This window comes from Hyla sarda, chromosome 4 (assembly GCF_029499605.1).
Source record: "Hyla sarda isolate aHylSar1 chromosome 4, aHylSar1.hap1, whole genome shotgun sequence".
Taxonomy (NCBI): domain Eukaryota; kingdom Metazoa; phylum Chordata; class Amphibia; order Anura; family Hylidae; genus Hyla; species Hyla sarda.
Window position 1 is genome coordinate 211,187,807 of NC_079192.1, and position 14,927 is coordinate 211,202,733.

The 14,927-nt window shown below is 42.0% G+C and overlaps 1 protein-coding gene across 9 annotated transcripts in view; it reads left to right on the plus strand.

Annotated features, from left to right (window-relative positions):
* CACNA2D1 (calcium voltage-gated channel auxiliary subunit alpha2delta 1) overlaps positions 1-14,927 on the plus strand; it is a 716,537-nt gene that overhangs the window by 308,744 nt on the left and 392,866 nt on the right. For all 9 annotated transcript variants that reach the window (XM_056573417.1, XM_056573418.1, XM_056573410.1 and 6 more), the window contains exon 4: positions 10,424-10,483. In XM_056573417.1, the coding sequence (XP_056429392.1) occupies positions 10,424-10,483 (60 nt within the window). The remainder of the gene's footprint in view (positions 1-10,423; positions 10,484-14,927) is intronic.

Here is a 14,927-nt window from a genome sequence, read left to right on the forward strand (position 1 = left end):
TGGCACGACTCGTCCACACAGGTAGCGGGGGGGGGGGGGGGTTGGCGTGGCACAGAAGGAGACTGGCAGGATGTGGCGGGATGGCAGAAGGTCAGGGCAGGAATACGGGTACAGGATAGGATGGAAGCAAGGAACAGAGACACAGTGACTGGGACACAGGACTACACAATGACTAAGACAGGGAAGACCAGAGATTTATGGAACAGGGGACAGGTGCAAGCACTTTAATAAATGGGGTACTCTCCCTTTAAGAGTAAGAGCTCTGGCGCGTGCGTGCCCTAGGAGGTGGAGGCACGCGGGCTGGGGCTACAGGGGAGGAAAGATGCTGACACTGAGGAGGGTGAGTGAGGGGCTGAGATTTGAATGCGGGCGCGCGTCCCACGATGCGAATCTCAACCCTGTCGACAGCGGGGACAGAGAGCGCTCACGGCCAGCAAGGCCGGAGAGCAGGCGTAACAAAATGTTCACAATGTAAGGGTGGGTTCACATATGTCAGGCATAGGTGAACTCAGCATAGATCTTGACGCAACTGATGCAACAACTGATGACAAGTTGTCATCAGTTGTATGGCATCCGGCGTCCATTGTTTGTGGATGGCAGACGGGAACGCAGCAAGCTGTGTTCCCCTTTCCGGTGCCCATCAGTCGTGTCCAACCATCCAGCGTCAAAATTGAGAAGATGGATGATTGTGAACTGTGATTGAAATTAATGGGATCAGTTCTAGCATCAGTTTTCCTCCGGTGCATAACAGAGGGAAACTGTGCCGGGCAACTAATATGTGTGATGCCAGCTTACAGTGGTAACTGTAGTCTGCTACCTGTATGGGCTGCTTCTGAAACTTTGCCCACTCTTGCTGCCCGGAAGTAGAGCACATAGGGGGCAGCAGTGTGACAAGAAAAAGCTGTACATGTTTAGGACGTGGGATTAGAGTTGTATTGTTATGCTCTGTTGCTCTGTTATGAGTTTGAAGATATTTGTCAAGTTTTAATTTTTTTTTTATTATTCATCAAAACAAGATATATATATATATATATATATATATATATATATATATATATTTTTTTTTTTTTTTTTTTTTTTTTCTGTTGAATAAGGGCATATTTTTTGGAGACTGAGATATTTTTACAATACTGTAAATGCATATCGACATATTGATTAACTTTATTTGGCAGGAATGGAAAAGCCATAATGATTTTTTTTGCATTTATTTATTTATTTATTTCTGTTTACTATGCAGCATAAATAATTAAACTTTTTTGTTTGGGTCTGTATGATCATGACTAAAGCAAATGTGTATATTCTCTTTACATGTTTTACTACTTTTGTCCATTTTTAGACCTCAAATTCCTTCTTTTTCAAACTCTGTCTCTATTGACCATGGCACATAAAAGGTTAAATGGTTGGAATCGGGGTTAACTCAGATACCATTTGGTAATATAGGAGCCTAGCTGTGATCATGTGGGCACAGCTCCTGTTTCTACATGATCTAAATAACATATATCAGGAAGATTTTGGGGGAAATAACCCCTGCACATGATTGTGTATTAATAGGCTGATGTCTGATGGGTGAGAGTGTAACCTTTGTGACTACTGTTGACTACTAGGACAAAGAGACAGGTGCTAAAAGCATTGTGACACTTGACAACTGCATAGTCCAACCCAGTTTTTTTTTATCTTGTACAGTGGGACAAAAAAGTGTTTAGTCAGCCACCAATTGTGCAAGTTCTTCCACTTAAAAAGATGAGAGGCCTGTAATTTTCATGATAGGTATACCTCAACTATGAGAGACATAATGAAAAAAATATCCATAAAATCACATTGTCTGATTTTTAAAGAATTTATTTGCAAATTATGGTGGAAAATAAGTATTTGGTCACCTACAAATAAGCAAGATTTCTGGCTCTGACAGACCTGTAACTTCTTCTTTAAGAGTCTTCTCTGTCCTCCACTCGTAACCTGTATTAATGGCACCAGTTTGAACTTGTTATCAGTATAAAAGACACCTGTCCACAACCTCAAACAGTCACACTCCAAACTCCACTATGGCCAAGACCAAAGAGCTGTCGTAGGACACCAGAAACAAAATTGTAGACCTGCACCAGGCTGGGAAGACTGAATCTACAATAGGCAAGCAGCTTGGTGTGAAGAAATCAACTGTGGGAGCAATTATTAGAAAATGGAAGACAAACAAGACCACAATCTGGGGGTCCATGCAAGATCTCACCCTGTGGTGTCAAAGTAATCACAAGTACGGTGAGCAAAAATCCCAGAACCAGACGGGGGACCCAGTGAATGACCCGCAGAGACCAAAGTAACAAAGGCTACCATCAGTAACACACTAAGCCACCAGGGACTCAAATCATGCAGAGCCAGACGTGCCCCCCTGCTTAAGCCAGTACATGTCTGGGCCCGTCTGAAGTTTGCTAGAGAGCTTTTGGATGATCCAGAAGAGTATTGGGAGAATGTCATATGGTCAGATGAAACCAAAGTAGAACTTTTTGGTAAAAACTCAACTCGTCGTGTTTGGAGGAGTAAAAATCCTAAGTTGATTCCAAAGAACACCATACCTACTGTGAAGCATGGGGGTGGAAACATCATGCTTTGGGCCTTTTTTTCTTCTAAGGGACTAGGATGATTGATCAGTGTAAAGGAAAAAATGAATGGGGCCATATATCGTGAGATTTTGAGTGAAAACCTCCTTCCATCAGCAAGGGCATTGAAGATGAAACGCGGCTGGATCTTTCAGCATAACAATGATCCCAAACACACCGCCCGGGCAACGAAGGAGGGGCTTCGTAAGACGCATTTCAAGGTCCTGGAGTGGCCTAGCCAGTCTCCAGATCTCAACCCCATAGAAAACCTTTGGAGGGAGTTGAAAGTCCGTGTTGCTCAGCGACACCCCAAAACATCACTGCTCTAGAGGAGATTTGCATCGAGGAATGGGTCAAAATACCAGCAACAGTGTGTGAAAACCTTGTGAAGACTTACAGAAAACGTTTGACCTCTGTCATTGCCAACAAAGGGTATATATTATAGTATAGTATTGAGATGAACTTTTGTTATTGACCAAATACTTATTTTTTTTTACACCATAATTTGCAAATACCGTAAATTCTTTAAAAATCAGACAGTGATTTTATGGATTTTTTTTTCTCATAATGTCTCTCATAGTGGAGAGATAGCTATGATTAAAATTACAGACCTCTCTCATCATTTTAAGTGGGAGAACTTGCACAATTGGTGGCTGACTGAATAGTTTTTGCCCCACTGTATATGCAAAGAAAATATATATAACAAAGCGAGAAATAAAATAATTGAATATGTAAATATAAAGAGCAATAAGAATTACAGCTATCCAAGAGCAGAAGAATACATTATTTATGATTTCTCTATAGTTGTCTGAAACTTTTAACAAGTTTGCATCCTATATAACATTTCTGAATTAAGCATCAAAAAGGTTTCTTGTGGACTAGCATTCAAAAGATACATAACAGTTTTTAAGTTGTGATATTTTCATCTCAAGGGGGAACTTGATGTGTGACTGGGATAGAAAGAACGTTGCATATTACCTGCTTAGAAGGCTGAAATGTCCAGATGTCAAGAATTTATATAACAAAGTATATAAAAGACAGTAGATATAGATGGCACTGTTTACAGTTTGCTTTTGTTATGTCTTATCTAGTGACAATTCTCAGTAGCCATGTGGCTGAGGAAACGATAACGGGAGAAGATGCATATTTTAAGAAGAATAGCTTTTATTGAATGCTGATATTTTGCTAATCTGATAACATTGGAGACTTTACTGTTCATATTGACAAAGAGAAAATTTTAAGCAGATCTTCAAGACTATTAATAGAGAAGAATTTCAATAACAACCACACATTTCATTCCCTACAAACAAATCTGTGACAAAACGTGTAGGGCACATGGCAGGGTGTCCACTTACCACCTGTCAAGACATGAGTTTAACTTACCTTGACCTAAATAGGCAAGATCCCTCTGCCTTAAAGAGTATTGCGGAGTATAGCACAATCATTCTATATGTAAATGAACTCTTAACTGTACCAAGGTCAGGTTTAATGATTATTAGTACCTTTGATGCTGCCAACTGGGAGCTATGGTTGATCCCTCTGTCAGGAAATGTGTCACTAAGTTTTTAGGGGGGTAGGTGGGGGATTCAACTCCATTGTACCATGCCATTTTGTTGGTGTCTGCACTGGGTCACTGCAGACTAAAATATGATGTAAAAGCAAAGTATTGAGTACAGTTCTGGAGGTAACTAGAGGATAAAACGTGATGTAACAGCAGAACAGGACAGCAGATGTGGATGTGGCTGGAGGATAAGACATGATGAAACAGTAGGATAGTGACTCCAGCTCTGGAGGTAACTGATGGATAACCTATTAACAGGGACAAACTGACAACACTCAGGGCCCCCAGACCAAATAAAGCAAAGGCCCCCTGTGAGACTCCACCCTGAAATCCAGGTCACGGATCCAAAGCAACATAAAGCAAACAAATAAACAGCAGCACTCCCAATGGCGTTGTAGAAAGTGTTGTGGTCTTTATTCACATAACATGCAAACACCTTTGCACGTTATGTGAATAAAGACCACAACACTTTTTTCACAGCCATTGGGAGGGCTGCTGTTTATTGGTTTGCAGGTACATAGTTAGATAGCCAGGTAAGTAGGTAGGTAGTTAGATAGCCAGGTATTAAAGTAGTTAAGTGGCTAGTAGGTAGGCAGACAGGTATGTAGGCTAAGTATAAAGGTAATTAGGTCCCCTCCACCCCCTTTGTGCCAGGTTGAAATAAAAAAAAAGGAAAGAACAAAACAAAAAGATTTGCTCAATCTTCCCACACAGCGATCTCCTCTGCACTACTGCCATGCCGTTGCTAGGGTTGGTGTCACCCAGTGCGGTAGAAAATGGTGTCACCCTATACGCACAAGTAATTTTTTTGCCTGTTGTGATGGATGCCCATAGTGTAGCATGTCGGGGAAAATTATTTCAGGTATAATAATCAAATATACCAATTACCAAGTAAGCTGGCAGTGTTAAATAAGCTCCCAGTATGGCCTAAGTAGTGGTAAGGTTATGCTGGGAGTTATTGTTTCACCCATCATCACTGCAGAACTTAAAAGTGAATGCAGCATCGATGGGACACAATCTGACACTGCACTCTCTGAATATAATACTGCTACACACTGTATCTTCTGAATATAATACTACCACACTGTATCCTCTAAATATAATACTATCACACACTGTATCCTCTAAATATAATGCTACCACACACTGTGCCCTCTGAATATAATGCTACCACACACTGCACCCTCTAAATATAATGCTACCACACACTGTGCCCTCTGAATATAATGCTACCACACACTGCACCCTCTGAATATAATGCTACCACACACACTGCCCCCTCTGAATATAATACTACCACACACGCTCTCTGATTGTTAAACTACCACATGCTGCACCCTCTGAATAGAATATTGCCACACACTGTGCCCTCTATATATAATATTGACACACACTGCTCCCTATGTATATCATACTGCCACACACAGCACTATTTTATATACTTTGAAAAAGGTCTTCATCCCAACCCCTGGGCCTTATGTCCCCATCATAAACCCTCTAACCTCCATATCACTGTGCCTCATGTCCCTTTAGACCCCACATTGCCCCCCCTTTCCTTTACTTTGCTCACCCCACCTCTATTATTATTCTCATGCCTGTATTACTGTAATCACCTGCCTGCCCAGCAGCAACCCCCTCCACCCCCACACACATACACACACTTATTCAGGCTAATAACTTACACAGCAGGGTTTTCCTTGAGGCCTTGCTGCTTCTTGTTCTGCTCCTTCTAACTTTCACACATCAACGCCGGCCTTAGTGTAGCTCTGTCCACCAAAGTCACCTACCAGTAACATTCAGTGTGGCTGGCATTTTAACCCTTGGTCCTCCTGAGTTGATCTGGCAGCGGTAATAATTTAGTTCTGTGGGGCTGGGTGCATGGGGCGGGATAGTGACAGAACCTGGAAGAAGATGGAGAGTGGAGTTTCTTGCTGGTGCCAGGCCTCCTAACCCTCTTTAGCTATACCCTTACGACAAATGTAAAATTTAAATAGACCATGGCATTGACACACATGTTTATCAATATTTTTTTGTTTTATTCTATAGACTTTGCCTGTAGGGCAATATGGTACATGCAAGAAAAGAAAGGCAGATCCTGGCATAGATCATGGCAGTTTCCTTTGACCAGAGAGGTTGTAAAGAAATTTCATGAATCAATTCCAATCAATTTGACTAAAAAAAAATTTTTTTTTATCAACATGTAGTACAATTCTGGAGTTGCATGTGGTAGTGCCATCAGGAAAATGATTTTGAGTGTATATATATATATATATATATATATATATATATATATATATATATACAAATCATTTATTTTATGTTCAGATTTATTTTATTAACTTTTACTTATAGCCACTTTAATTACCTTGTTTTTACCCAATGTTGATTTTGTGTGTGTTTACACTTTTTTTCATTCTGAAGATTGTTTTCACTACCAATAGTTGGCAGCTTTTAAAGGGGTACTCTTTAATCTTTTATAAACATAAACTGGCGACAAAAAGTAAAACAGATTTGTAAATTGCTTCTATTTAAAAATGTTAATCCTTCCAGTACTTATCAGCTGCTGTATGCTCCAGAGGAAGTTGTCTAGTTCTTCTCTGTCAGACCACAGTGCTCTCTGCTGCCACCTCTGTTCATGTCAGGAACTGTCTAGAGTAGGAGAAAATCTCCTGCTCTGGACAGTTCCTGACATGGAGAGAGGTGGCAGCAGAGAGCACTGTGGTCAGACAGAAAATAACTATACAACCTGTGGAACATGCAGCAGCTGATAAGTACTGGAAGGATTAGGAATTTTAAATAGAAGTAATCTACAAATCTGAATTCAGGTAGAAAACAGACATGGTGCACATCTACAATCTTACACAATGATCTAATTGCTTCTCAACATAATTTCAAAAACTAACAGGTTGTTAGTATATACGTTTTGATCAAAAAGTACAAAGCCCACTCGGCACATCAAGGCCACCTATTTAGAGTGGGTCCCTAACATCCCTAGCATAAAATGGCGTAGCACTGGGCGGCAACCACCACCGCCGCGACACCAGTGCCCACAGGGGGAATGACCCACTGGCAGAGCGGCCCCAATTCCACTCAAACCAGTCCATGGGTCGCACCTCCCTGCAGACACGGCGCCACGACAGCAACGGATGCTGCACTGCACCACACCAGTGTGAACAGGATGTTACAGCTCACTTACCATGCTCTCCCAGTCAAACTGGGAGGCTTCCAGGAAAGAAAAGGCCCATGTGTAGCTAACTACTACTTATATAGGGTTGGGCTGAGGGGGTGGGGAAGAGTGCAGACAACATGTAAAAAAAAAAAAAAAAAAGAGGGGATAGAAAACACAATGTGAATTCAGGAAGAAAACAGACATGGTCGCACATCTACAATCTTGCACAATGATCTAATTGCTTCTCAGCATCTTTTAAAAAATTTACAGGTTGTTAGTATATACGTTATGATCAAAAAGTACAAAGCCCACTCGCCACATCAAGGCCACCTATTTAGAGTGGGTCCCTAACGTTCCTAGCATAAAATGGCGCATATACTAACAACCTGTTAGTTTTTGAAATTATGCTGAGAAGCAATTAGATCATTGTGCAAGATTGTAGATGTGCGACCATGTATGTTTTCTACCTGAATTCACATTGTGTTTTCTATCCCCTCTTTTTTTTTTTGTTTGAACATGTGTTTGCACTCTTTCCCACCCCCTCAGCCCAACCCTATATAAGTAGTAGTTAGCTACACATGGGCCATTTCTTTCCTAGCAGCCTCCCAGTCTGACTGGGAGAGCATGGTAAGTGAGCTGTAGCACCTTGTTCACACTGGTGTGGTGCTGTGCGGCGTCTGTTGCTGCCGTGGCGCCATGTCTGTGGGGAGGTGCGACCCATGGACTGGTTTGAGTGGCATTGGGGCCGCTCTGCCAGTGGGTCGTTCCCCCTGTGGGCACTGGTGTCGCGGCGGTGGTGGTCGCTGCCCAGTGCTACACCATTTTATGCTAGGGACGTTAGGGACCCACTCTAAATAGGTGGCCTTAACGTGGCGAGAGGGCTTTGTACTTTTTGATCAAAACGTATATACTAACAACCTGTTAGTTTTTGAAATTATGCTGAGAAGCAAATAGATCATTGTGCAAGATTGTAGATGTGCAACCATGTCTGTCTTCTACCTTAATCTACAAATCTGTTTAACTTCTTGGCACCAAGTTGATTTAAAAAAAAATTGTTTTCCACCGGAGTACCCCTTTAAGCACAGGTTTTAAAAGGTCAACACATCCAACAGTACGGTACATACATAGTAAACTCTGGTAAAATTGTGCATTGATTTTATTCTTCTCCTGAAGCGGCCTAAAACAGTAGGGATGTACTGCTTCCTATTCAGCAAGTTAATGATTTAACAGACTGTTCAATAGGCTGCGCTGCAGGATGTTATTGTCTAAATGGAGTATCCCAAAAAGTGAGCACATCATAGATGCTGCTTAGTAAGTGCAGGAGAACTTTATCTGTTCATCAACACCAGTTTCAAGAATTATAATTTTTTCATAGGGAACTTAAAAATATAGCTGTGTGTTCACTGAAAGACTTGGATGAGATATGTATTTCATAAATCCAATCTAAACTAATGTCTAGACAAATGGTAACAAATTGGTGCATAGAAATTTTTATTTCTTGATCTACTAACACTGAGGACATACTCGAAGACTTGTGTATTTAGCGCAGTTTTAGTAGCACCACAAACAGTGCTGTTTGTTACAGATTTTCTCGAGCCCAAAACCTGTGTTAAACTCAACACTTTACTAGTTTATTGCCAATAACTGCTGTAAAGGGAAAGAAGATGGCAGAATAGTCACAAAGCACATAGGTTCAGGTCTCTGTGCCTTCACATATGGCAGGAATGCTTCAACATTTAAACAAGTAGACACTTTACCAGCAACAGTCTATACTTGAAGGGGTTTCCAGGAATAAAAATACAGAGCTAATTTCTTCCAAAAACTGCCCCATTATCTGATCTGCAACATTGTAAGTTTTAGATACCGCAATTGTGGTATCTGAAGAGTTAGGTAATGTAGGATATTGTCTATCATCATGATGTCCAGAATTAGTGATGAGGCCTGAAGTTCAGCAGGTATGAAGCACTTTCAGCTTGTGAATGCACTTCATACTGTTGGAACGCAACCAAGGATTACATATAGGGCTGGTTTGGGGTTAAACTGTGGAACAGCCTATTAAGGAACATGAATTGACATTTAACAAAAAAATATATATATATCTATATTATTTTTGAAAATGAGTGTGGAAAAATTAAACATGTAGAAGCTTTTAAGATATATATATATATATATATATATATATATATATATATATATACATATATTATATTATTTAATTCACGATAGCAAGGCACTGTTGCAGGATGGCACAGCTAACACCAATACAGTTGTGGTATTAAAGGGGCACTCTGCCCCTAGACACCTTTGGATAGGGGATAAAATGTCTGCATTGAGGAGGCGTGGCCGTGACGTCACAAGTGGGGCGTGACCATGACGTCACAAGCCTCCGCATCACCAGTCATCCAGCAAGGAGCGAAGTTTTCTCAGTGCACCGGATGTCTGGGGTGACGCAGCCGAGATCACGTGGGTCCCCAGTGGCAGTAACCCCGAGATCTCCCTGCTGCACCCGACGTTAGCTTAGAGCATCCGATGCAGAGCTGGAGGCTCGTTATGTGACGGTCCCGCTCCGCTCGTGATGTCACTGCCACGCCCCCTCAATGCAAGTGTATGGCAGGGGGCGTGATGCCCCTCCCATAGACTTGCATTGAGGAGGCATGGCTGTGACATCACAAGCGGGGCGGGACCGTCATGTCACGAGCCTCCCGCACTGCACGCACCCCTTTAACTGCGGCTTTTGTGCACCAGTAAGTGGAAATAATCCTTTCAATATCTAGGCTAACATAATCTTTAAAAAAAATGTTGAGCAAGGTGCTAATAAAGTAAAAGTTATGTGTAAAATATCTGAATATGTTACGCTAATAATGTGTGCCACATTCTACACAAATGTGGCACAAATAACACAAAAGTGGTGCTAAATTCTTTGAATAACCCCCCATGTGTTTTTATTGCACATTTGTGTACAACGTCATATGTACAAGACATACCTTAATTGTATGTATCTGTATAGTAATGGTTCTCAGCTCCTGATATGTTAAGAGATATATATAATGTATGATTTTTTACTATTGGGGAAAAAAACATATTGCTTTTTCTTTCTTTCAGCATCTCGCAGAAAAAGCAGAAGAAATCCAAGGATCGCATCAATGGAGGGATGTTTTTTCGGTATGTTTTTTATATAGTTTATTTTTTGTTGTGGTGTATATTTCTGCTGTGCCACTACATATATGTGCATTTTTCCTAATAATATCTAGTATATACACATTTTCTATTTAAACAAATAAAAAATATTCCTTGTGCTGTAAAAGCATTACTTTATCTTTAATTGTGTCAGAAGAGTAACGCAAAACCTCTGACAAGGTCCCCAGTTATAAGCTTGTATGTATAGTATTAGCATTCTTTCTTGAAACACAAGGGACTTTGAGTCCCTTCCGGCAACAGATCCTAAGTTTAAATGTAACCTCCGCACCCTCCAGAGGTACACTCCTGCACTTTAAATCTTTTCAAAATCATCCATTTTTATTATTATTGTTTGAGTTAGTTTTTTACTGTGAAGAATGAATGGCAGAGCTTGTACACACAGTGTATCAAGAATGTGTATATACATTGTATTTTATCTGAGTTATTGTCAGTTATTAATTGTTTTTTCTTAAAAAGGACATGTAGCCAACCCCCAAATTTTTGATTTTACTGTTATGAAAAGTTCTCTGATCACACACCTTTTTACAGTTTCCTGATATGTCCTTCCATTCCATTCCCATTGAAGCGCTAATTTTTAGATTCTTTTTTTTTTTGTGGTGGGATTTCCAGGGGTGGGACTTGCATGTATCAGACATTTACCGTATTTATCGGGGTATACCACGCACCGGCCTATAACACGCACCCTCATTTTACCAAGGATATTTGGGTAAAAAAAGTTTTTTACCCAAATATCCATGAAAAAATGAGGGTGCGTGTGTGCGCGTGTATACCCCGATATACCCCCAGGAAAGGCAGGGGGAGAGAGGCCGTCGCTGCCCGCTTCTCTCCCCCTGCCTTTCCTGGGGTCTAGAGCGCTGCTGTCGGCCCTTTTCACCCCCTGGTTATCGGCGCCGCTGCCCATTCTGTCCCCCTGACATCGGTGCCGGCGCCGATAGCCAGGGGGAGAGAAGCGGCGCCGACAGCCAGGGGGAGAGAAGGGGCAGCGGCACCCATTGCCGGCGCCGCTGCCCCGTTGCCTCCCCCCATCACCGGTGGCATAATTACCTGAGTCCGGTCCGCGCTGCTCCAGGCCTCCGTCGTGCGTCCCCAGCGTCATTGCTATGCACGGCGCGGCGCTCTGACGTCATGCGCCGCGCCGTTCAGCGCATAGCAATGACGCCAGGGACGCACGACGGAGGCCTGGAGCAGCGCGGACCGGACTCAGGTAATTATGCCACCGGGGATGGGGGAGGCAACGGGGCAGCGGTGCCGGCAATGGGTGCCGCTGCCCCTTCTCTCCCCCTGGCTGTCGGCGCCGCTTCTCTCTCCCTGGCAATCGGCGCCGGCACCGATAGTCAGGGGGACAGAACGGGCAGCGGCGCCGATAACCAGGGGGTGAAAAGGGCCAACATCAGGGCTCTAGACCCCAGGAAAGGCAGGGGGAGAGAAGCGGGCAGCGACGGCCTCTCTCACCCTGCCTTTCCTGGGGGTGTATCGGCGTATAACACGCACACAGACTTTAGGCTAAAAAATTTTAGCCTAAAAAGTGCGTGTTATACGCCGATAAATATGGTATGTCATATTCTGTGGATATGACATGAATGTTTGAGATGGGAATACACCTTTAGAGTAGGGACACACGTAACTTTAGAGTAGGGACACACGTACTACAGAGGAAATTATTTTCTTTTTGGAACACAGTGCTCTCTGCTGACATCTCTGTACATTTTAGGAACTGTCCAGAGCAGCATATGTTTTCTATGGGGATTTTCTCCTACTCCTACTAAGCAGAGAGCACTGTACTTGTGATGTCAGCAGAGAGCTCTGTGTTCCAAAAAGAAAATAATTTCCTGGAAGGATTAAGATTTTTTAATAGAAGGAATTTATAAATCTGTTTAACTTTCTAGCACCAGTTTTTTTCCAGTGGAGTACCCCTTTAAGTTTCATTACTGGAATAAATGAACTTTGCATAATATTCTAATTTTTCGAGTTTCACCTGTATATAACTTTAATATAAATACAATTATATTTATTATAGAATACCTTTATAGGGGTTGTAAATAGCATATGTTAACATTTATCATGAAAACATATTGGGCGAGATTTATCAAAACCTGTGCAGAGGAAGAGTGGTGCAGTTGCCCATAACAACCAATCAGATTGCTTCTTTCATTTTTCACAGGCCTCTTTAAAAATGAAAGAGGCGAGCTGATTGGTTGCTATGGAAAACTGCACCACTCTTCATCTACACTGGTTTTGATAAATCTCTCCTATTGTGCTTAAACAGTTTTATTAGCATTTTGTTGGGTCATAAATCAAGTTTCCTTTATGAGACCATAATTTAGAAAAACTGACAACAGCATAACCCCTACTGACCTGAATACCTAAAAATACATGTTTAGGGTATGTTCACACAAGCAGATCCCCAGCACCTATCATGCTGTAGATCCGCTTCTGAAGGACCGCTGTATGCTGCCTTTACAGGTGCCTGCTCGGAGCGGCAATACGCGGCTACGAGCAGACACACTGGGATGTGCGAGTTGCCGTGCACATGCGCCGTATACTCGCACATCACAGCAGCTCTCGGCCTAGCTCATAGAGCAGGGGGAGTGGCCGCGATGTGTGCGAGTACACTGTGCATGCGCAGCGACCTGCACATCGCTGCAGTGTATCTGCTTGTAAATACAAAACAAAGAAACATGGAGTCACTTGTAGAAATATATATTGAATAGTTTATTAAAAATAAATCAGGTCTACCTAATGTATCAGGTAGACCTAAAAACAAGTATTCATATAGTAGGGAGACTATCAGCATCAAAAGATAGTAGGGCACATACCATTACACGTGTAAAATATTATAAGGTGATCAATGAATACAAAAAGTGCATATTAGAGCATATTGTAAACATGAGTGTCATTACACAAGCCCAAATGGCCATCTATTGCACATTTATCCACAAGTATTAACAAAGTTAACAACATGCATAGCAAAGAAACCACCAGGTGATAGGTTATACCCACAAGTATATCAGGATGCCCTCTTTCCAATATCTGTTTCGGCTATATCGCCTTCTTACGGGGACTGCCTGTAGTGGCGTATTGCCGCTCTGAGCAGGCACCTGTAAAGGCAGCATACAGCGGTCCTTCAGTGGCGAATGCGCAGCGTAATACGTGCTAGGGATCGGATTGTGTTAACGTAACCTAATAATGCAGGTGATTCTGATACAAAAACAGCTGACCATATACAAATCTGTTGTGTCATTCCTGAAAAAACTGTAATAATCCAAATATAAAGAAAGAAAATTGTGCAGCTTACACTGGCAAAGCGGAAGGGGGGAAATATATATAGAGGTTACTGTAAGACCCACAACTAGTGTGCCGATATATACAAATGTAAAATATAAAGAAGGTATACAGTCCTACAAGGTGTATGGCTAATTAGGCTATATACAGGGTGGGCCATTTATATGGATACACCTTAATAAGATGGGAATGGTTGGTGATATTAACTTCCTGTTTGTGGCACATTAGTATATGTGAGGGGGGAAACTTTTTAAGATGGGTGGTGACCATGGCGGCCATTTTGAATCCAACTTTTGTTTTTTCAATAGGAAGAGGGTCATGAGACACATCACACCTATTGGGAATTTCCCAAGAAAAACAATGATGTGCTTGGTTTTAACGTAACTTTATTCTTTCATGAGTTATTTACAAGTTTCTGACCACTTATAAAATGTGTTCAATGTGCTGCCCATTGTGTTGGATTGTCATTGCAACCCTCTTTTCCCACTCTTCACACACTGATAAGAACACTGCAGGAGAAATGCTAGCACAGGCTTCCAGTATCTGTAGATTCAGGTGCTGCAGAATGGGCAAAACAAAAATTGGAACAGGACCCTCAGTTTACGCAGAAGATTTTGTTCAGTGATGAGGCAAACTTTTATGTGAATGGTAAAGTTAACAAACAAAACCACCACTATTGGTCTGACACTGATCCACATTGGATTGATCCCTCCAAGACTGTTGGAACACAAAAATTGATGTTATGGTGTGGTATATGGGGTACAAAGATAGTGGGGCCATTCTTCAACAATGGAAACCTCAAGGCCACTGGATATGCGAAATTGCTACATGATGATGTGTTTCCCTTTTTATGCAGTGAAGCTGGCACGTTCCCTGAGTTTTTCCAGCAAGATGGTGCACCACCATATTATGGGTGTCAGGTCCGAGCATTCCTAGATGAACAGTTTCCTGGAAAGTGGATTGGTCCTCGTGGGCCAGTTGAATGGCCCCCAAGGTCTCCCGATCTGACCCCCTTAGACTTTTATCTTTGGGGTTATCTGAAGGCAATTGTCTATGCTGTGAAGATACGAGATGTGCAACACCTCAAACTATGGATACTGGAAGCCTGTGCTAGCATTTCTCCTGC